The following is a 24,569-nucleotide window of genomic DNA, read 5'->3' as shown; positions in this document are numbered from 1 at the left end:
TTATGTGTCACCATTTCCTTTTTGGTCCGTCCCAAAAGAATGTCGTCTTTTCTTATTTGGTAAGTTTTTTAAGACACAATTACAATTTTACCCTTAGTGGCCTCACTTGATTTTAAATACTATTACTCCTTTTTTATCTGTTTTTCAATTAAAAGTGGTTCCACTTGATTTTAAGTATTATTACTTCTTTTTTTTTTTTAGAAAGATAATTTTGTAACTTTAACAAAATCAATACCTATTTCTTAAATATTGTGTCTGATCAAATGATGACACATAATTTGAGACGGAGGGAGTATTAAATATAAATAATTATAGTTTCAACGTTCATTCTTACCCCCCAAAAGTTAGAAACCCGGCAGCTGCCTCCTTTAATATGCAAATGCAATTGAGTTTCCATTTCTCTGACTTTGTAAATTTCTAAAAGAAAAAAAAAAAAAACTTTGACCTGGTAAATAAATAGTAAAAATATTTTTTTTTAAAAACCAATAAAGCAAAAGAGAAAAAGTGAAAAAGGAAAAAGAAGCATAAACTGTTAAACAAAAGCGAAACGAAAAACAAACAGAAGACTCCTTTTTCCAGCTTTATTGCCAATTTCTTTCGGCTCATCATTCTCGCCGGAAAACAACGTACACGGCGGTGTTCATTTTCCCCGGCCGGAAAATCATATGCTCGGTGGTTCTCAAAGGCTTTTTAATATTTTTCCGGCGCCGGCAAGCGGGGAAAAATCGTTTAATATAATGGAGACGAATAACCTTGTACAACTTTATCGTAACGATCGTCGGAAGCTTCTAGAATTTCTGTTATCATGTGGTTTAATTAAAGAAATTCGAACTCCTTCTGGTCCTACCTGCAATCTCTATAATATTAATCTCGATTTTATTAGTGCTGATTATGTTCTTCAATGTGTACAATCTGGTAAGTTTTTATTTTTATTTTTTTAAATTTTTTTTGGAAGTTATTTTTTAACAATTAAAGCATAACGTATGTTAATTATTAGGAATGTGTAGATATTTGTTCTTGTATTGATTACGATAAAATTGATTTCTTAGCTGAATTACATGAAAGGTGTGATAAAAATCAAAACCTTTTCCGGTAAATGAAGATATTCCTTTTTAGTTTTCGTAGTTTCCTTTTTGAGTCCAACGATACTAACTTGACCTGTGTAGTTTTTAATTATATTGAGAAAAGAAAAAATGGAAGTTAGTTCTTGTCATATAGTTTTTGAATATCTGAATTTTAATTTTAAAATATTGAATTAATGTAATTTAATTTAGCTTTGATAATTAGTAAAATTGTCTCTCGAAAAATGAAACATAACAACCAAAAAGGAATGGAGGGAGTAAAAGAAAGACTTTTGAATTTTTTGTTCTTAAATTAAAGATATGTTTAGTGTACAAAAATGTCTTTTCGTTTTGTAGTTTTAAACATGCTAAATGAAAATTTGAAAGTAAGGAGTTGCCAAAAAAGGAAAGTGACATTCTTTATGAAATGGAGTAAAAATGAAAGTAAGACAAATAAATTGAAATGAGAGAGTAATAACGTTAAATAATATTAGTATGAAAAAGGTTGGGGAAGGGGGAGCAGTTATTCAACTCATTCTGCGATTTTTTTGTGTTATTGTTTATGGAGTGGTGTTGCTGCATGTTCTCTGTTGTTCGTTTATATTCAAAGGCTGGAACTTTTGGTTTCATTGTGATTGTTTTGAATGATTAGGTGGAGTGCTGGATGTTTCTTTAGCAGCTAAGATGTATCACGATGAACGTCGACATCCAAAAACAGTAAGGAGTTCATGGTGTTTTCTAGTTTTTCTTGTTGACCTCAATGTTTTTGTATTAGCTGTTGTTTCTTGTAATTCCATTACTTCCTTCGTTGGACTGCTTTGGACTGTTTTTTCTGGAGCTGAGGGTCTATCAGAACAGCCTCTCCATCTCTGAGGTAGGGGTATGGTTTGCGTACACTCTATAGACCTCACTTTGTGGGATAACACTAAGTATGTTGTTGTTGTCGTCATTTTGTCCTGAATTGACCACAGCTACAGTGGGATGATTAAGTTAAAATGCACTAGTGTGCATATCCATGGACGAAATTATGTTGGGGATTTCCTTTCATTTGAAGAGGAAAGTAAGTCAAAGTATTTGCAATGATAACTGTTGCTTCGTTTATTAGTTCAAAGCTTTTGATTTTTGGGCATGAAATTACCACAGAAGTTGAAAAGTTTATCCCTGCACCAATATTGGAGAAGCAACTACCTCCTGCTTTCGTATTTTAAATTGTGCATGTAAGGTTAAGAATTTGATTAACTACATGTCCTATATACAGCCAATTACATAGTTATATCCCTCAACTTTTTTTATTTTTCCTTTGTTCTTTAGCATACGTGTCACTTTAGGCAAATTTTTTGAGATCAGATCTATAAGCTGCTGTCTGACCTTGTTAGTGAACCACATCTATCTTTGAAGATAGCCATGCTAAAATGAACAAATTAATGATTTAATCATCAAAGGAAAAACTGAGCAAAATAATGCACACCAACTACAATACTATTTCTTATGCCTATGTTTGCATGATTGACCTTCTTTCCTTTTTATTTGTTGGATTTTGGTAGATATTGTGTATTAGGATATGGGCCTACGTGAAATATATTGATACTTGATCTAGTAATAATGTTGCCTTTCCATTTATTTTTATTTTTCCCTTTTTAACCTTTTCCTGATTGCAAAGCTCAAGTAACCTAACTTTAAGAAACTCCCCGACTCTCATATGTTTTCTTTATGTTAATTCTACATGTATAATTATATTTCATTCATCTTTGAATCTATTAAATTGAAGAATAAATCATTGTTTGGGAAAGAAACTGCAAAATGATTTGCCTCATCTCATGGAGGAGTTGCATATTTGATGTTTCTACCTTTGAAATGGAATAAATGTTATTCTTGTAATGTGCTCAGCAGATGCAGTTCCCCAGGGGCGATGCATATTTTCTTGTTACAGATCCAGAATCAGCTGGCTCCCACCCTCAGCGTGTGCCACCTCCTATTATGAAGAACCACTCCAATAATAATGGATCATGCCATTCTGATTTGACAGATTTCACTCGTCACGGTGATGATTACGGCGTAAACAGTAAAACCACAGGAACTGCAGGGTCAACCATTAATCAAACTGATCTTCCATCAATAGGAATACCTGCACTGAAAACAGGTACTGTATGCTTATCATGATACTTAAAAGAAGAATGATGTTTGAAATTTTTTTGCTCCTGTAGCGTGTGGAATAATCATTGGTTGTATCTTGTCTTTATATGTTCACCTTTGGAGTAAACTGATACAAAGTGTTAGGTTTCCTGAAGGACTACTGGACGATGATTTGCGTGAATCTGCCTATGAAGTATTCCTTGCTTGCACGGTCTGCTCTGGGTAAAAATTCTTAACTATGAGTCTCATATGTATTTGTAGTTGAGCATCACTTTATGATTATTTAAAGGCACTAATGAAAGTGTACTAATTACATATTTTTCGTTCTGATGGCCTATCATCTTCTTTTACTTCTTAGCACTACATTCTCTTTCACTCTTGTAAAAGTCAAATTCTAATATTTAGGCTTGAGGTTCGCTTGGCTGAGAGTAAAAAGAAAGAGAAGAGTCCGAGATTTCTGTCTGGGCTGAAGAGAAGAGAGAAAAGACATTCACGGTCCTTATCTGGGTCCCTGACTTTCGATAGAAATTCGGAGCTCATTGAAATTTTCAGGACACAAATGCAGGCAAGTTGTCATTGTCTTTGCTCTTAAATTTTTACATTTGCTGCTTACATACCTTTGCAATTTGAAGCAAGGTAAAAAATTTTTTTTGGGTGGTTCTTTCGGTGAGAATCTACTAACACCCCCAAAAAAAGGGAGAACGAAAATTTTCTATTATACAGGATGCTTAACTATATTTGATATACAACAACAACAAAAAACCCAGTGTATTCCCACAAAGTGGGGTCTGGAGAGGGTAAAATGTACGCAATCCATACCGCTACCTCCGAAGAAGTGGAGAGGTTGTTTCCGATAGACCCCTGACTCAAGATAAAGAATAGCAAACAAGGTCGTAATGAAACATGAAGCAAGATGGATGGCATAGCAGAAATAATAAAATAGAAATCAGAGAAATACTAAATAAGAGAAATAAGAGCAATACAAAATAAGAAATACGAAATAGGACACCCACCTAGTAGTGACACACACACACAGCCCAAGAACACAGTCATAGGATTTCTAACCCGGCTACACAAGAGCTCTTCTAACTACTTGCTACAACCCACACACTCACACTAGCCTTCTACCCTTATCCACGACTCCAAACTTCCTAGGGTCATGTCCTCAGTAAGCTGTAGCTGCTCTATGTCACGTCTAATCACCTCCCTCCAGTATTTCTTCGGCCTACCTCTACCCCTTCTGAAGCCATCCAAAGCTAGTCTCTCACACCTACTAACTGGGGCATTCGTGCTCCTCCTCATCACATGCCTAAACCATCTCAGCCTTCCTTCCCGCATCTTCTCCTCCATCGGAGCCACTCCCACTTTCTCCCGGATAATCTCATTCTTAACTCTATCCTCTCTAGTAAGCCCACACATCCAACGCAACATCCTCATTTCCGCTACCTTCAATTTTCGAATGTGGGAGTTCTTGATTGGCTAACACTCTGCACCATACATGGTCGGATGGACTGTCACTCTGTAGAATTTGCCTTTAAGCTTCAGGGGCACCTTCTTATCACACAACATTCCCGAGGTGAGCCTCCACTTCATCCAACCCGCTCCAATACGTTTAGAGACATCCTTATCAATCTCGCCATTCCCCTGAATCATAGATCCAATAAACTTAAAACTATCCCGCTTACAAACATCCTGGGAATTCAACCTCACCACCACTTCGTCCTCCTGCCTCAAGTCACTAAACTTGCATTCTATATACTCCGTCTTGGACCTACTCAACCTAAACCCCTTAGATTCAAGGGTTTGCCTCCAAACCTCCAATTTCTCATTCACCCCCCCCCCCCCCCCCCCCACCTCATCAATCAGCACTACATCATCTGTAAATAACATACACCTAGGCACCTCACATTGAATACTCCGCGTCAACACATCCATCACCAACGCAAACAAGAACGGACTAAGAGTCGATCCCTGATGCAACCCTGTCTCGACCGGAAAATGTTCTGAGCCTCCCCGCGCCGTCCTCACTCGAGTCTTCCCTCCATCGTACATGTCCTTAATAGCTCTGATGTACGCCACCGGAACCTCTCTCACCTCCAAGCATCTCCAAAGAACCTTCCTAGGGACTTTGTCATACGCCTTTTCCAGGTCGATGAACACCATGTGCAAATCCCTCTTCCTTTCCCCATACTGCTCCACCAAACTCCTCACCAGGTGGATTGCCTCTGTCGTTGAGCGACCAGGCATAAATCCAAACTGATTCTCCGAAATGGACACGACCGTCCTCAATCTCCGCTCAACCACCCTATTCCAAATCTTCATAGTGTGACTCAACAACTTTAATACCCCTATAGTTGTTGCAACTCTGACATTGAAGCTACAGTGTTGGAATGTTGGTCTCCTCAAGGTTGAAACCTCACATTCAGAAGACATCTCAATGATTGGGAAGTGGACAGGGTGACAAACATGTTGAATGTGCTAGAAGTCTTCATGGGCACAACTACTAATCCAGGTGGAAACACACAGGACTCTAAAAGAAGGAAAACAACTCAGTACAGGGGGAAATATCAAAGCTCTGGAAACCCCTATGGAAGCTTCAGGTTCCTACTAGAGTGAAATGTTTCACTTGGCTAGTGGTCAGAAGGGCATGTCTCACTCAAGAAGTTCTCCAGAAGAAGGGAAGGATACTAGTTCCTAGATGTTTTTTATGCAATGAAACTGGGGAAACAAATAACCACTTATTTCTACATTACAAATTTATTGCTCAACTTTGGCATTTGTTCTTCACCCTCACTAAATTGGAATGGACAATGCCTGAGCACACAACTGATTTGTTAAGTTGTTGGATCAGAAGAGGTGGTAGCAAGAGTCAAAAGAAGTGGTGGAAGTTGATACCCTCCTGCATTTGGTGGTCAGTATGGACGGAAAGAAATGGGAGATGCTTCGAAGACAAAGTCAGGTCCATTAATGATGTAAAATGGAATTGTCTTGTCACACTATTTTTTTGGTGCAAGGAGAATTGTATAGAGGACGTAGACAAATGTGTAGATTTCTTAGGAGCATTGTAATTCTAGACTCTAAGTTCTCTTTTGTAACTATTTTTGCAGGTGTCCAACATCCTTTACTGCTGAGGGAGGAATATAACAGGACCATCTTTAAAAAAAAAAGTTGTTGCAATTCTGAATGTCACCCTTGATATAGTTACATGAAAATTGGTGCACCTCTTGGTGCTCTTGAAGAAGTAATTTTTTTTAATTGTAATTGGAATACACTGGGTTTTTTGTTGTTGTTGTTGGAAGGATGGCCTGGAAGCTGCTGGATCTGTCTGCGAATAAGTGATCTTTAGTTCCCTTTCCACCATGACATAGTTGCTCTTTACCCAATTTCTTATTGTGCGTTGCATTCATGTGTGAAGAACTGTAAGCAAACTGCAATTGTGCATTTAATAGAGAAATCTTGCAGTTTGCACAACCACTATGTGCCATCACTTTTGCCCCCAACTATTAGAGATCAGTTTTACTAGTCTCGGTAACTGTATATTTGAATATAAATATGAATATGCTAGAGGGACGAAATGCTTCATTTATAAGAGAATCATTGATGATTCCTGAAGTAAAGTAGTTTAGCTTTTTCTCCTTTTAGAACTAAAATCAGATGGTTTAACTGCGGGTGTCTCTGGGTTAAAGAGGCCTTTGATAGTCTGCATTGATGAGCTTGAGGTAACAAGGTGGGATGGTGATATTGACTTGTTAATCAAAATTTAGTCAACAAGATTAAAGCAATGCGGTCACCGTTGAAATCAAGTCCAGGAAATCCATAAATACTCAAAAGGCTATGATTAATCTGAATTAGGAATGACATTTTTCATCCAACTCACAAATATCCATAACTGCATGGTCAGTTTTTACCTTTCGAAAAGAACAATGGCTGAGGAGAGAAGTGCAGTTGAAATTTTGTCCCTTCTAAATTGATCTAGAATGGATTATTATATCACATCTTAGACAAATTTTTTTAATAAGTTTGGAATGGGAAAATATCCTCAGGTGGTTGACAAAACTTCACATTATTTTGAGATAGTAATGTTTTTTTGATTAGTTCAAACTTTAATTAGTACTTTGTCTGTCCCCCAATTTGGGAGGATGTGTTTGATTGGGCACGAAGTTTAAGAATGAAAGAACGATTTTGAAGCTTGTGGTCTAAAATAAGCTATAGATATTTGTGTGTTTATAAATCATCTCATTAAGAGTAAAATTTGAAGTTATAGTTAAATTGTTACAAAATAAGAAAAGTGTCATTCTTTTTGGGGCTGACTGAAAAGGAAAGAGTGTCACATAAGTTGGGCTGGAGGGAATATTGTTTAATATTATTTTAAATTGTTGTAGAGCCAAAGTTTGGCATTTTGAGATAGGTCAACATTTAGGATAGATTAAATTAGAAAGTAGGTCAATTGATATGGGATGGCTGGAGTGTCGATTTTTACTTCTATTTATGTAGTCTTGGAACCAAGTATGATAATTTTATGCTGTGGCATGACATGGAGTTGATTAGAAAAATAATAGTGGAAGGAGAAATCGGGGGGTAGGGGTAGGGGGCAGAGAGTTTTAAAAAGCAATCTATTAATGTAATGAATTAAGACTTATCTACCTTCCAGGATCTCTTTTTCCAATGTTCTCCATTTAAGTCTGTCCTATGAGGAGCTTCACCTTCACTACATCTATTTGAAAGTTGTCTAAATAGCCTTATGCGTAAAGTTTCATCTGATTGATTGACAGTACACTCTTTTTTCCTTTCTTTTTTCACTGTTGTTGTTCGCTATGTCTTTAACTTCCTACTCCACTAAATTGTTTCATGACTAACATACACTATTCACTAGATCTCAGAAGCAATGGATGCTCTCACTCGGCGAAAGTTGGTGCTATTGGCTTCTGAGAAATCATTTGGACAAATCGATGTTCCTCAAATCATGCTGGGGCTTTTGAATGGCACAACAAAGTCTGAATTTCAGAATGAGAAGTCATATATCCAATGGAAGAACAGACAAGTAATAGTAACTTTTGGCGTTTGTTTCATTACTTGTTTTTTCCACTTAAAACTTTCCTTCTTAAAAGATTGGGAGTGCCATAATTTAGCTTCAGTGGAAGTCGTCTTTCTGTTTTCTTTTTACCCACATCTGGTTAGATTTGTGTCCATAATGTGTTGGCTATCGGATTGACATATTCCATTACGCTACAAAATTGGTGTTTTGGTTTGTGTTGGTAACTCTTAATTGAATCTACTTTTAAGTTAAAGGAGTAACTCAATGGTTAATCTGACAATATAAGAAAATCAAGAACGCAAGGATTTGAAAAAAATGATTACTTTTAACATGATGGATCATACCAAATTTGATTCTTCTTCAAACTACTACAAGGCAGGGACGAATCTAGGATTTAAGCTTTATGGGTTCAACCTTTAAGGTTCTTAGTATGAACCCATTATATTTTTAAAGTTATGGGTTCATATCTACTTTTATTGCTTTTTGGTGAAATTTTACACAAATTTATGCTCCGCAAGGGATGTGCTGGGTTCAAATGAACCCAGTAACAATTAGATGCATTCATCCCTGCGACAAGGTACGGATTGCATGTGGCTGATCTCTTAAGGTGGCCTGGTCATTGCAATATTCAAATCATAAGGTTTTTTGAAATAATTTTGGTTAAACTTGTTTTTTGATTGAAATTTTTGCCGAGACAAACAAGAACATTTTGATTGAGTGAAACTAAAAATATAAGAAAAAAATGATTGAGCAGCATCAAATTAATAAGCTGAACAAACAGTGGTTGTTGGGATGCATATTTTTTAAACAGAACTTAAATCTGAAGTGAGTATTCCTAGGATTCATAATCTCATTACTGAGATATTTGTTGCTTATAAACCAGTTGGGCTTCCATTTAATGTAAAATATTTTTGTATGACCCTCTGCCTCTTAGTTATTCTAAGTTTCTAACTTCTAGATGATTCTCTTGTAGGCTAATATTCTTGAAGAACTTTTATCTGCTGAGAAATCAGTTGGAATTTTTCTTGCAAAAATTAGGAATTTTGAGGTATGTCTGTCTGCTGCTCACCTTTCTATTGCTTATCAAATCGGTTCTTCGGTTGCAGATTGAGAAGATATTTGATTCTTCTGTAGGAATGGGACATTAAGATGTCTCCCTCTAAATGTAGAGAGGTGCTATTTTCCATTAGAAATATTGCTTCGACATTGTCATCTAAGCCTGGAAATTCTGGTGTACAAAGTGAGACATATTACTGGAGTGCTGGTTATCCCTTTAACATGAGGCTGTATGAGAAGCTACTCCTCGGTGTATTTGACATTCTGGAAGATGGCAAGCTCATAGAGGTTTCTGTCATATCTTTTAACCATTTATGTTGGTTATTCTGAGTGTAGTGTACTTAATGCTTCTGGTCATCAGGAAGCTGATGAAATCCTAAAGCTCCTCAAATCAACATGGCCTTTGTTGGGCATTACCCAGAAGTTACATGATGTATTGTATGGATGGGTGCTTTTTCAGCAGGTAACTTCATGGTCCAAGACATACTGATTTTCTATCAATGCATAATGTAGCCTAAATTATTCAATTGCATCCAGTGTTTGCACAAAATACACTGGGTATGTTGTTGTTGTTGTTTGCACAAAATAGGGCACCTAGAGTTCCAATCACTGAGAGGTCTGCTTGTTATGTTAAAATGTTTACTGTAAAAGGTGGAGTGTTATATGATATACTGAAATGTGAAGTAAGCTGGGTACTTCTGTGTTTAATCTTCTTTTAATAACTTATTCCCCCCCGCGCCTCTCGGGTTACGACACAGTAGGATTCAGGCTCTCAAAGTATTACGTGTGTATCCTTCTTTTATGGCTTGTACCTTGCTGCTTTGATGCGCACCTTCCATATGATTGTTTATTTTCCTTTTTTGACAATCTGACCCAGGTTCTGATTGAAAAGTAATGATTCATATCACGATAGGACCCTTTTAATTCTCTTCTGTTTCTCTTTTCAAGTTATAACTTGCCATCCACTATCCTGACTTATAAAGTTGTTATGCTATACATCTTTTTGATGCCTAAGGGAAGTTTGGAGACTGTAACACATAAGACCTATCAGGAGAGGCTAGAGAAATTTCGCGATGTATCTAATGGATGAGGATTACTTATACTGACATGGTTGGACTGTTCTCTCCGTGTTTTATAAAACAGCTGACTTTAAAATTTTTTTTGTAACGATGATGACAAATTAACCAGTTGCTGTTGTTGAATATTGAGAGGAAGTGTTCCTAGGAGAGTTAAATATTTTCTTCAAAAAACAAAAAAGAAGAGGAGAGATAGAGATAGGGCTGAGAAAAGAATATAGAGCTGAGAGAAGCTCTCCTTCAAGCCTCTACTTTTTCTTTGAGGAACTGGTCCGAGCATTAAAAATTAAATTTGTCCGCATTAATGAGGAGAAGGAACACCTAGCAAAAGAACTGCTGGATCTGAGATTGTCTTAGAGTCGCGAATCAATTAAGTCAATGATAGGGAGCCTGTTTTGGCTATATCATGCATGCTTCTTCATTTAGGATTGTATTCGTTCTGATGTTCTTGTACTTAATTTCGTCGTTTGAAAGAATCTGAATATTAGCTTTCTTAATTTGCACATCTAAATCTAGCATTGCTCCTCGCTTTGTGATAATTCAGTTGCTTGCGGCTTGTTAACAAGGAGTTCCTCTTTCTGTGCTTTGATGGATATATTTGATGCATTTAGCATTTAAATAGTGCAATATTGATTTCCTTGTAAAGTCAATGCTGTTATTTGTAGACCTTGGTAAGATTTCTGATGTAGTTTCTTCTTAATTAAAGTTTGTTCGGACAGAGGAGGCAATGCTTTTGGAGTATGCAGTTCGTAAAATGCGGAATATGCCATCATCTGAAGACGCCGGACAGAATGAAAAGAAGTATTTGGAGAGCCTAGTTTGTTATAATCACTCCAGTGGCTCTGAGATTAGGCTAAATTTGGTGCAGTCTATTCTCTGGTCAATTGGTTTATGGTGTGACAATAAGTTGCTGGATTATCATTGGCATTTTCGTCAGGTTGTTTTCTGCACAAATATTCTTCTTGTCTTCTTTCACCAATGTGATGTATGGCTTGTTAATGGTGGTCTAACATGCAAAATTCTGTATCTGATGAGAATTTCCTCCATATGTCAGAAGCCTTCACTTTTCAAGGGGGTGCTATCCATGGCATTGGCAGTAGGAAATCAGAAGTTCGATGCGTCCGGAAATATGGAGGTATTTGGGACAAATTTATTTCTATTAAGTGCTTTTTCTGGTAGCAGAAATAAGGTAACCATGGACAATATTTTGCTGGGCAACTAAATGCTAATAGTCACTTGCTCTTTTTGGGGAACCTCTTTTTCTGTTTGTTTCTCTCTCTCTTTCTGCCTCCCCCTCCCTCTAGATTTTTCTGTAAAGAAGCTGCCAAATGTGCACACTGCATATATATATCTGTGAATGCCAGAAGCTTAAACGACAGAAGAAAAGGGAAAAACAAAGGAAAAGTATGAAGCCATTATATGTATGATTCTCCAGCACCGGTTCTCAAAGTGTTAACCAAAAAAGACGTGACTTGACATCCTTTTTATTGGCATCTGTAATCTGTTTCTTTATGTAATTGGACATTTGAGTTAGACAAAAAGAATCTATAATTGCAATCTGTCCAAAACAAGCTACTTTAATATCGACTTCCAAGGTCATATTCTTCTCCCTGCATCATTTTTGTTTTAAGAGTAATTTATAGCAAGACTTAACTGAAAAACATACATACTCACTACTTTCTCAGAAGAAGCTCTCCTTATCTTCAACAAAAAACACACTGCACATTTTTTTAGTAAGAAGCTTACATTTCCAATCTCCCAACCATTGAAACTTCTTCTGCAAAGAGGATTCCATTTTTCTTCAGAGAAGAAGCTTGCGACGTTGTAAGTGTTGTTCGATGACCAGATTATATAAATCTGGGAATATGTCCCTTGAGGCACAGTCACTTATCCGGCTAAAGTTTAATCTTTTCCTTTTCCAAATTTCAGGCTTGTACGTGAGTTAAATAGTTAAATTCATCCCAGCAAGTTTTAATTTGCCTCTGTATGGCTATTCCATAGGGAGCTTTTACCAGTTTGATGCCCCAGGGAGATTCCATCCCATATTTTACAGTCAACTTTTTCGCAAAGTTCTTCCTTTCCATCACTAACAATGCCATTTGAAACCATCAAATTAACTCATACACTATGTTGAACCGACAAAGTGCACCAGATTCAGTGTCATGGCTTGACTTATAACACCCGTGTGTCTCTAATTGGATGGGAAAATATTAACAAAATTGACTAGGACTCATTGAGTGGGATTGCTATGATTTTACGAAGTGACAGATCGCGTACCTTTTTTGTTTGATAAGAACTTAAAGATTGATCACCAGCTACATGATTGACCAACAAAAAAAAATTAAACTCAAAAGCATTAAATACGTCCTCAATAATTGTACACCATAAAAAAAGAGTGCCATTTTCTTAATCAGTATCCTGCATCACTGTCATTTGTTGCTACAATGCAGTCTGCTTTCCCTGACATTTGCTGGCCATTGAGTAAATACAGTATCTGCTGATCCTGTTCAAGCATATTAACACTGTACTAGGGAACCATAAGTCAGTATTTTTGGTGATCAATTGTAGATCAATTGTTAGTGGGAGATTCTTTTCTGTGAACTTGATAATTGTTAAGCAGGAGAAAGGAGTTTCTTTGTGTCCTTGACTCCTTGGGCTTGTCATCTTATTTTGGATTAAAAGTTTGGTTTGAGGAATTTTAGTGGTAGAATTCATTTAGCTTTTATTTTCTTTGTGACTCCTTTTGATGCTCCCAAGAATAAATTGGACTTAATTTTTTAATGTTTCCTTAGAATGGTTAATATTCTTTCTTCACGCTGTTGCAGCTGATGCTCAATGCTTCAAATGAGATCATTGATAGCAAAGTCAGAATGTATGTTGAGAGGTCTGCAGAAGCAGCTTGCAAGAGGGTATGGTATCTAATGGCTCTGCAATGCAGTATGGGAATACCTGATTTTAAAACATTTGACATAGTAGCTTGATCTCAGGTTACTGATGGAATAAATATTGGATCTAAAGTAGATAAGAAACATCCTTTGGCTTTGCTTGCAATTGAATTGAAGTCAATTGCTGAGATACAGCTGACTGTGTACCATCCAGTCCTCAGACAGTGGTGTGCTGAAGCTGGAGTAGTTTCAGCTTCGAAATTGCACAGATTTTATGGTGAAAGCCTGGTGAGCTTGCAGTTGTAAAAAAAAATCTCAAGCACCTTCTTGTACACCTCTTTGTTCTTCCTTTGAGTCAAAATTTCTTTTGCTGCTGTGTAGGATCCATTTCTCAAGAATATATCTTGCCTTTCTGAAGATGTGAAGCAGGTGCTTGCTGCAGCTATTTTGTTGGAGAATTATCTAATTAAGCTCCATTCATCAGAACAAATAAAAAATGGCATGCATTCTCCATTGATGTTTGATTTTGAGCGTGAGGTAATTTTCACTGAAAAGCTATCATATTGCTAGAAATTGTGTAATGAGCTTATTCCTTTTCTGAGGATTTCCTGTCTATGGATGCCACACATTAATTCCTCTTTTTGTTTTTTATTTTTAAATTTTTTTTGCTTACCTTCTTTGCTTGAGACTGTCCTTAAAGTAAATGGAGTTGCTCTTTTTCTTCCTACTCTTTCCGGTTTTACATAATATTTCAACTTATTGCACTGTTCTCAATTCTCTTGACTACATAATTTTTCTGTTGTTTGTAATTTTTCTGCATTACATAGTTATGTTCTAATTTTTGTTTCATTAGTGCCTTCATTAAAGCTCGCACTTTCACGGGAATTTTTCGCTTAAATTGAAGCACTCACTTCCTTCAAAGATCTTGGCGCTTTTCTTTGTGTTCAACTATACTGGTATTTTGTTAGGGGTAACATTTTCTGCTTATCTAGCATGAGTTACAGCAGAACTTGAATTTTCTGCTGTTTAGCATGAGTTACAGCAACTTGAACTTTCTGCTGTCTTACATGAAATGGCTAAATGATGAGCAGAGACAAAGTGATGTTCAGACTGAACATGTTTAAGAGCACGGATTGTATTGATAAGCAATTACGAATCTCCAGCTGTATTTTAAGTGAATTCCATTTTAAATACTTTTCACTTTAGGAAACTATAATGAGGTATTCTGGTACTTTCGTTTTCTTGGTTTGCAGATAGGAGAAATCGCAAGGCCAATTATTCTTGATTGGGTGATTGCTCAGCATGCAAGGATACTTGAATGGACTGGACGTGCTGCTGATCTTGAGGTTATCTTTTAAAACCTTCTAGTTGGTGTAACATATGTAATACTGTAATTCCTAATGCTAAAAGCATAGAGTCATGATAATGGTGTTTGGTTTCTGCCTTTGGTCGGAATACTCCACTTGCTGGTTAAACTGTACATTGTTTTTTCTTTCTTAATCTTGGGTCCTATTTAGTAATTATGCAAAGAATTCATCCCATAAGCAAATATGTATTAACACTTAAACTGAACATAGGTGTATCTTTCATCTGAAATTATGCAGTCATTGTGCTCTTATATGTCTCCTTTAGATATTGCTGCTATCTTCTGGTTAAAAATAGAAGTTACAATTTTGTTGTTTTTGACAATTTGTTTCTTCCTAGCAAATCTGGGATGTTTGAACTTTAAAATTGTCTCGTCTTAATCATAGGACTGGGAACCCCTATCACATCAGCAAAAACAAGCAGCTTCAGTTGTAGAAGTATTTAGAATCATAGAGGAGGTATGAACCTTAATTATTGATGTTGTCCTTTTCTTTGAATAAATTTGACTTTACCCTCTATTTATCTTCTAGCTATTATGTGGTGAAGCTACTGTAAGGGTATGAATATTTCCTTGGTGTTTTCTATATTTGAAATATTCCTTGGATGCTTTATGGATATATACTTTTCTCTGCTGAACTTTGATTCAAACTAATGATGCTTGTCATTTCTAGAAATGCTATATATCTGGTTGCACTGGGATTTAATGTTTCATTTCTAAAGTTATCCAAGTTAGAAGGCTTTCTTTAGTATGAGATTTTCACATCTTTTTCTCAAACAAGAAATCCCAGATTATCACAAAAGCCTGATCAAAATCCCATTTTTTGGCCCATGCTGTGTGGTCCTTATTTTCCCAACCACGCGAACCTTGTCTGTTTGGACATTTGTGGTTAAGTGATTCAAAGTTGATTGGTGGCCAAAATTATCATCTGGTTTGTGTCAAATGATGTTGAAGGTAGAAATTGGAAAAAGAATCATTAACTACATAAAGGAAATGGCATAATAAGGGGAAAAATCGAGCATCAACCAGAAAAGGATGCAATAATGCACTGATTACTAATGAAAAGATGGAATAACAAGGAGAACAATTGGTACCATAGTAAATAAAACAGAACATAAAAATCAAACAACTCACAGGTTTGTCATCTTTATCATGTGATGACGAGGTAACTATCCCCTTTTTGCTTTCTCTAGCCAGCAACCCCGTGTTACCTCCCGTAGTCCCTAGGTTGTATTGTTCTCTTGGTCCCCTGACCCCTAAGCTACTGAATTATGTCTAGTATGAGCTATCCATCACCTGCCTTCTCCACACTTTGGCCCTATCGGAGCCCAATCTTTTCCCACACCACAGGCCTTCTTATCCCAATTCTAGACCCACTTTCTCATTCCTGATTCAATAGCATTAGCAACCCTTCTTCTGCATCCAGGCTCCGTGTTAAGAAAACTCCACCCGCAATAGGGTAGTCGAAACACTCTCACATCATCAAATCATTTTCTTCTTTTCCATGATCCATTTTGTACAATAAATCATTTTCAAATCAGTTAAAGAGTCCATGGTAGATAAAGCTTAAAGAGAATGGAGGTTAATCAAAGAGTAGTTGCTATATATTACTCCTTTTACTTAAATTAATCTTAACTGTGATCCATATTTTAGTTCTCTTTATACAGTTAATTAATATACGGAAAAAGGCCAAATATACCCCTGATCTTTCAGAAATGGCATGCAAATACCCTTCATTATACTTTTAGGTTGTCAATGCCCTTACCATTATACGTTTGGGCCATATGTATTCCAGGTAACTTAATATGGCCCAAAAGTATGACGATAAGGGTTTTGACAAGATAAAAGTAAAACGAAGGGTATTTGCATACCATTTTCGAAAGTTCAAGGGTATATATGGCCCAAAAGTATAACGTTAAAGGCATTGACAACCTAAAAGTATAACGAAGGGTATTTGCATACCATTTCTGAGAGTTCGTGGGTGTATTTGGTCTTTTGCCAATTAATATATGACCGTCACCCACAAATATAGCTGAGTGAAAGAGAGTCTGGGAGGAGAAATTCGTATTTTTATCATCTTTTGATATATCCTACGAGGGGAAAAACTGTAGAGAAGAGGGCTAGACGTCTCTTAGAAAGAGTTACGTTAAACAAAGCCCTCCTGTCTCACTGAAGATTGGTGGATGGAAAATCAAGAAAAGGCCTATTGCATTTCACCGCTTGATGTGCAATCTCTACAATAATGACTAAACAGTAATAGGCTTTTCGGGAAGATATCTCATGGAGAAGGCACCAAGAAGAATAATGCAGGCGCATATAGTAGACTTTTATTCTTTCTGCTAGTTGTAATAAAGATTCTTTCATTATCAATTTTTGTTTATATCTTCTAAAACCAATAATGAACGTAACTGCTTAAACCATTAATGAATTTATATCATAAAATGAAACATCAGATAAATTAAGCCCATTCAAACTGACTTTTGTGTTTGTGGAGTTGTTCTTTTATGTAGTTTAATTACTCTACGTTTGGCACATGAATGCGTGCTAGTCCGTAAAACTTCATGCATCTCTATCTTTGAGAGATTACTAGGTCTCGGTGTTTGCAGAGCCTGTATATGTTTTTGTCTATGTTCTATGATGTACTTGCTGCTCTCCTGTATCTTTGAAGTTGTTTAAGGTAGATCGTGTTTCTTGGTTGCTATACTGTTTGTTTGTTTATTTTTTCTAGATTTCATCTCCAAGTTGATTTGCAGACTGTTGATCAATTTTTTGAGCTGAGGCTTCCAGTGGATATCACACACTTGCAGGCTTTACTTTCCATAATCTTTCACACGTTGGATGCCTACTTGCAGAAAGTGGTTAACCAATTAGGTAGCGTTATTCTTGAAATCCAATGAGTTTTTGTATTTTTCGTCCTTTTCTGCTTCGAGTTATAACCATTATTCTGTACCGCGCAAGAAGATCATGGTGTCTATATAGAATCTCTTTTTTTTCATGCTTCTAAAATTGTTTTGCCCAAAAGTTGGTTCTGTCCCGAGAATGATTAAAATTTTTGGGGTCTTCATCAATAATTGCATGTGGCAGATATGTGAATGTTGGTTCTCTGCTTTTCTAGACATGTATACAATCCTTTTAAATCCTTCATGGGAAGTATTCTTTTTTGTTATGCCGAGGCTTGTGTTATGTCCCCAGAAATATTACGTCTTGGCTTTCATCTTCCCATAGAAATACTGGATTTGTGATTTTTCTTCCTGTTACATAAGGATATTGTGCAGTAGTTGAGTGACTTTTAACAATTTAATGATTTTTAGGACATGTTTAGCGAAGATCGGTTAGGTAATTGCTACATTACATTGATTTGGGTTTGTCCAGTAAGGAACATGTTTTGTCTTGTTATGTACGACAAGAGATATTACACTTCTAAGCACCAGAGCTTACAGGCACTTTCAAAGAAAAAACTTGTTTTGCTAATATATCTTCTGATCAGTGTATTAGCGTATTATTTTCCACAGTTCTTATTTGATATCAATTGCAAATTGCTGAATGGTGCAGTTGACAAGCATAATCTTTATCCTCCTGCTCCTCCCTTGACTCGTTATAAGGAGACAGCATTTCCGAGCGCTAAGAAAAAGTTGGTTGAATCTGTGGTTCTTGATAATGTGGTGAATAAGAAGTTGGACGCCTTGACAACGTCCAAACTTTGTGTCAGAATGAACACCCTTCAAGTGAGTGCAAGCTTCTTTTCATTTGATTGTTTTCTAACTATCAATTAGTTTAATGATGATGATGACTGATGTTTCTATATTTATTTTTATTTTGCCATGCATCAGGTGTTTATATTTTGCTTATAGAGCGTCTCACTGGTTTAGAATATTTGCTTTTGTCTTCTTTTATAGTTTTGGGAAACCTTCAGCTCAGGAGCTAGCTTTTGAGGTTGAGTTGGACCCACTATATATTTTGTTACATGGTATTATCTAGACCCGCTGCTACTACCCAATGCTGGGCTGTTAAGTTACGGGAAAAGTGAGCTGGTAGCCAATTTCCATCCTGCTATTTAAGCTATATCTACTTTTTTCAAGTTAGTTAGCTTTTAGCCGGAGTAAGTAAACTTCAGACAAAAGTGTTCCTCCTTTTCCTCCTCTCGTCTTTTTAGTCATATTCTTCTTCAGTTTGGTGAACTAGTCTCTATATCGAATACAACAACAACAACATACCCAATGTATTTCCATCAAGTGAGGTCTGGGGAGGGTAAAGTGCACGCAGTCCATCCCACTACCTTAGATGAAGTAGAGAGGTTGTTTCCGATAGACCTATAGTCCAATCTCTATATTGAATGATTCAAGAAAAAGAGAAAACAATACTGAACTTCGGACATAAAACTAGTCTCAGTTCAACCAAAAATATGTAAAGACAAATTTGCCAATGTGTCCAGGATAATGCAACAGTGGAAATTATAGATCTTTCCGGTATGAAGTGCTTGTTTTCTGCTCATTTTGATATTGCTCCTCTCTCGAGTCTGAAACTACTTGGGTGAGATATAATACAAAAGGTTCAACTATGATTATGTTAGACTTATCAAGTTTGAAGGACATCTGGGTCTGAAGTTACGTTTAGTAGTTCAAATCTTTAGATATACGAGTCTGAAATTTAGGCACTGCCAAGCCAAATTTAAGATAAAAACGCCTTAATAGGTTAACTTTTAAGTATTGAAATGAAATGAACCTGGATAGAGCGTATTAACACTAAGAATTCTAAGAATTCATGACCCTAATTTATTTTGGGTTGAGGCTTCGTTGATTGATGAATTGTTGTTTTGAAGTCTAAAATAGCTTTCATGCTTTTAAATATGCATTTTTTGTTTATATTTCACACGTACAAATTAGAAAATAATTCTTTATTTTTCAAATGTGACTTTTTATTTGATTGTTACAACAACAACAACAACAAACCCAGTGAATTCCCATCAAGTGGGGTCTGGGGAGGGTAAAATGTACGCAGTCCATACCGCTACTTTCGAAAAAGTAGAGAGGCTGTTTTCGATAGACCCCCGGCTCAAGATCAAGAATAGTTAACACGATCATAGTAATACCTGAAGCAGAATGGTTTTATTTGATTGTTACATAAAGCGAAATTCATGTTATCTGTTTTATCAGCTTGCTATTCACCTCTTGTCCTGTCCCTTCCAATCTCTTCACCTAAAAGACGAAAAGAAAATCTAAAGTTGATTTCTGATGTCTTGGAAATTTTTTACTTTTCTTGATCAAAGGATCTCCTTCTGTTGTATCTTTATTCCTTCCGTATTGTCATTGATTCCCTAGTTTGAGTACTTCCCTTTTCTCTTAACTTATAACCGTGAAAGGTCCATTTCTCCAAATTTACTTTAGATATCATGTTCCCTGCTTCTATTCCTTACATTAGGTTGATTTACTGAAACTCTATTTAGTCACAGAAACTACAATTTTTCCTGATGACAGTGGTACCTTCTTCATGCAGTATATGCAGAAAAAAATTTCCAGCCTTGAGGATGGTATTAGGGAGTCATGGTCAGCTGTAAGAGTTTTTAAAGATCAGACACGCTGTAAGTTCTGCTTCTTTACTTTTACAAAGTATAGTTTACTATTATTTGAAGATAGTCCTATTCTCTCAGCGAGATTCTTTGGAAACGTTGTTGTTAGTTGCTTATTATATTATTGGAGGATACCAAGTCATTTGAAAATTAGCAATGAAGATTAACAAAAAAGTTAGCTCAACCTTTCAGGGGTTTCATCAAAATTAGAAATGCTGAGGTTAAGAGGTTTATTCTGTTTGATATTTTCTCTGCATGCAAGGAAATGCAAATTTCAGTTTTAAGCTTGATACGTTATTGACATATTAGATGAGTTGAGGAATTATCTGAAGATTATCTACCTTTGAATAGTTATTTTCCTTATGTCCATTCTTGTTACCTTCACAGCTGATGAGGATTCTCAATGGACTTCAAATGGGATTTTGGAAATGTGTAGTGAGTCAGTTGATGAGCTTTTTGTTGCCACCTTTGACTGCATCCGTGATAGTGCTGCTGATGCTATCAAGAGAACTTTTGAGTTTGTGGGTAAGTGAACTACCCTGGTTTGATCTAGTGGCAGTTGAATTACAGTTAGTATACAGTCTGGAACATCATATTGACATCTCTCAATAAATATGACGATGTAATTCCTAGCTTGCTAGATAGACGTTCTTGGTATCCTCTTCAGCTCGTTAATGTCTTTTCCCCACTTTCTTTTTTCGTATTAATAAATGATGTGCGACTTTTTACCAATTATTCATTGTTAGATTTTATGGCAGTGTATAATTTTTTTCTGAGTTTTGTGGCAAAGAATGCTTCTTTTAGATCTTTTACAAAGTTTTATCCTAAGCTATTCTTATGTGATTTCTAGGAGCTAGAGTTGTGTTTTGGGACATGAGAGAACCATTCATATTTAATTTATATCACGGTGGTGTTGAAGGTGCGCGACTGGAAACTATACTTCCACAGTTTGATAGGGTAAGACATTCACTCCACAGTCTACTCTCTAGTCCCTTCTCCTCCTCTATATCCGTAAATATAGGAAGGAAATTTATAAAGGGATTGCATATTCTCTTTCAGTGCCTGGTCTAAAATTTGGACCTTTCCAGGATAACTTTATTCACTACATTTTTTTTGTTTTCTAGCTCCTTAATAATGTTTGTGCACTGATTGATGACACCCTCAGAGACGTTTTAGTGAAAAGTATTTTTAAGGCATCTCTGGTACAATCTCACAATCTCATTCTCATGAATTTTTTTATTGTGATTCCAAGCGTCCAGTTCTGACTCTCTGATTTCACTGGATAGGAAGGTTATGTTTGGGTGTTACTAGATGGAGGTCCTTCACGCGCATTTTCTGATTTTGATGTTGTCATGATGGAAGATGACCTCAATATATTAAAAGTAAGTCCTCTCCTAACTTTTTAATTACTCGAGTATCCTCCTAATTTTCTTATTACTCGCGGTCATTGTGCATATTAAAGCAGCAGTTGAGTTTGGTGTTCTCAAGCAGTAGTTATTTAAACCGACCTGGCTAGCACGATTTCCCCTCAAAGTCCTTGTAATGTCACTTGCATAGAACACTTTCCCTGGTGTAGTTTTCCAATTATATTTTTTCCCTATTCAAAATGGTGCTAGGCATTAAAATTGAAGTTACAAGTGGAAAACAAGTTGATAACTTCCTCTGCCTCTGGATACCTTCTTTAGAGAAGGAAGTCTCATAAGTTCTGTAATCTTCTGAAGGCAAGGAGTCGCCCGGAGTAGCTGTTATCATGAACAAGAGAAACTCCGTTATAGCCATTTCTGAACATTTAATGTACGCTGCGGATAGAGGAATACATAGAGTTTGATGGCATCTTCAGTTTTTGATTGTCGCCAGAAAAGTATAGATCTTTAACTATTAGAAAAGTTGTATATTTCTAGGTTGTGTCTTCTTTCAAATTGTAATCTTCTTCTAACTGAAGATTTCAAGTCTCGTCTTTTCCATGTTCGTCAGTTTAATATTTAGCAGCCCCTAGAAAATATAGAACCTGAACTGTTTTAGCATGTTGCATCTTCTTGAAGGACATTTCCTTATTTGGTTTTAACAAAAGATGCAATAGTGTGTTATGCACCTAGGTGAAACTTCCATTTTTGGTAATGATGTCATCATCTGTTTGAGTTAGCTTCAAGTCTACTCAGGAGAGTGCTCTTGCTTGTCAGGAATATCATGTATCCAACCAATTCTTTTGAAAAATTGTTCACAATCCTCTGGGATATGTCTTGTAGATATTCTTAGTTACGTCTTTCAAGTTTCAACTAGGAGGACAATTTCTGTAGCTATGTAGATTCATAATAAGTTGTCTTTGTCTGAGCTAATTATCCTCGTCTCTTGTTTTATTTATTTATTCGGGTTCCATAATTGTTATATTTAGTAAAATTGTTCACAATCCTCTGGGATATGTCTTGTAGATATTCGTAGTTACATCTTTCAAGTTTCAACTAGGAGAACAATTTCTGTAGCTATGTAGATTCATAATAAGTTGTCTTTTCTCTGAGCTAATTATCCTTGTCTCTCGTTGTTTTATTTATTAGAATTCCATAATTGTTATATTTAGTAACCAAATACAATAAATTGTTCCTCAGTACCCACTTGGACTGCATTGACGAACCTCATCTCTAATTTTGGTCTCCAAGTTAGTATTTTAGCATGATCATTGGTCCCTACGCCTTTGATCTAGTGGTAATAGTGTAAAGCATGATGTGTGGTTTGCGCAAACTTCATAGTTTCAACACAGGGGCGCTGCAAAAGCCTGTTATTCCATGGAAAAGGTGCGGATCCATTATCCACCGAGTTTTGAACACTGCCCTAGTGACCCTTGGGGATTTCTCGGTTATAAAAATATTAGTCTGATCACTGAAATTTACTATCCTGGACAATGCCTTTCGTGTAGGCTGGCTTAATTTGCGTTGGCCTTTTTCTTTCATCTCCTAATTATTTTCATTCCTTGGTTTCTGGCACCAAATAATTTATCATGGTAAATCAAGGGTTCTCAAAATCGATGATCTCTGAATTTCACACTTCCCCGAAACTGATGTACGAATATATAACCAGATCGTAAAGTGATGTACTTCAACTCAGCTAGTTTACATTGCCCTATATGGATGTTTTGCTTCCATTATGTTGCAGTTTTTAGCCATCTGTCTTAGTTGAAGACAGATGTTCAGTAACTATTTGAGAAACAAAATTTATGTTTCTTCCACTTTCTAGGACTTGTTTGTTGCTGACGGAGAAGGGCTTCCCCGATCGCTAGTTGGAGAAGAAGCAAGATTCGCTCAGCAAATCCTCAGTTTATTTTCCCTCCGGGTTTGTTAAGAACTAATTAAAGCTTTTGGTCGGTTTATGTATAAAGTGGGACCTATTTGATTCTTTGGTTTTCATAGCAGGCTGAATCTGTGATCCAATTATTGATGACTTCTAGTGAACACAGTTCAATAGGACTTGAAGCACATAAATATGGCCACAGACATCTGGGAGATGCACACACCTTGATACGCGTTTTATGTCACAAGAAGGAGAGAGAAGCTTCAAAATTCTTGAAGCGGCATTACCACCTCCCAGCATCGTCAGGTGCCCTTTTGAATCCTTTTTGTTTGTCATGGTTTTTCTGTAACTATTTTGAAGTTATTAGCTCATTGTACGATATAGTGTTTTCTACTGATCACATGTTTTTCTGGGAAAATTGACATAAATTTGGGTGGTTATGTATTTCCTGCTGCTGAATTCCAATTTTTTTGGAATGCAGTGTACGATGAGGGTGCAACGGAGGATGCCTCTATGAAGTCACCACTTATGGCAGATCTCATTAAAAGGAGTGCTTCATTTCGTTGGTCCGACAAAAGCAGCAGTAGTTTCAGATCCTTAAAGAAGAAAATCCAGGAAGCAACATCAGATTTTAGGCATGTGGGGTGGTGATGATGGCAGCTTCCTAATATCGGTGGCCATTGAAGGTGTTTATTATCTGTTTGTTAGCATTTGAACCCCCCCCCCACCCACTCCTTTTCTGATGGCTGATTCTATGCACAAAGCTCTCGATGCGCTAAGCACAAAGTTGCATAAATGCAAATTCCAATTCAAATGAGAGCTAAGAAAGAGCACTCCATTTGGGAGTATGCTCAGAAAATTTTGTAATGTTTGCTTTTTACTGTGAAGTTGTAGATCAATGTTATCATCTCTGGGGCTCAAACCCAAAAAGGAAAAGAAACATTCCAAGATTATATATTTTGTCTACATCTCATGCCTAAGAAATGAACATTATGGCAAATCATGTACTGAAATTTGGCAAATCACTATAATGAAAGATGGTTCAAGAAAATAATCTATTGAACTTTCCCCTTAGACTTTATTCTAACAATTTTGTAGAGGGAGAAACCACC

General features: G+C 36.4%; 1 protein-coding gene across 3 annotated transcripts; it reads left to right on the top strand.

Annotated features, from left to right (window-relative positions):
* The first annotated feature begins 492 nt into the window (after positions 1-492).
* LOC107865815 (protein unc-13 homolog) lies at positions 493-24,531 on the top strand. 3 transcript variants are annotated; one of them, XM_016712019.2, is made up of 26 exons: positions 494-915; positions 1,714-1,778; positions 2,952-3,201; positions 3,350-3,416; positions 3,600-3,759; positions 8,068-8,235; positions 9,203-9,277; positions 9,364-9,573; positions 9,647-9,748; positions 11,068-11,298; positions 11,416-11,496; positions 13,187-13,270; positions 13,349-13,534; positions 13,628-13,783; positions 14,500-14,592; positions 14,998-15,069; positions 17,363-17,480; positions 18,162-18,334; positions 20,103-20,187; positions 20,563-20,700; positions 21,026-21,132; positions 21,300-21,377; positions 21,462-21,557; positions 23,404-23,499; positions 23,580-23,763; positions 23,939-24,531. In XM_016712019.2, the coding sequence occupies exons 1-26, from the start codon at positions 666-668 to the stop codon at positions 24,106-24,108; spliced, it is 3,495 nt and encodes a 1,164-aa protein (XP_016567505.2). In that variant the 5' UTR covers positions 494-665; the 3' UTR covers positions 24,109-24,531. The 3 variants fall into 3 exon arrangements, 2 of the variants coding, with proteins under 2 accessions (XP_016567505.2, XP_016567498.2); XM_016712012.2 differs by having other exon boundaries at positions 2,949-3,201; XR_001672720.2 differs by lacking the exons at positions 23,580-23,763; positions 23,939-24,531 and having other exon boundaries at positions 493-915; positions 2,949-3,201; positions 21,466-21,557.
* Positions 24,532-24,569: the final 38 nt, after the last annotated feature.

The sequence above is a fragment of the Capsicum annuum genome, chromosome 1 (genome assembly GCF_002878395.1).
Source record: "Capsicum annuum cultivar UCD-10X-F1 chromosome 1, UCD10Xv1.1, whole genome shotgun sequence".
Lineage (NCBI taxonomy): Eukaryota > Viridiplantae > Streptophyta > Magnoliopsida > Solanales > Solanaceae > Capsicum > Capsicum annuum.
The sequence above is the reverse complement of the archived record's forward strand: the minus strand, read 5'-3'. Positions and strand labels throughout refer to the sequence as shown.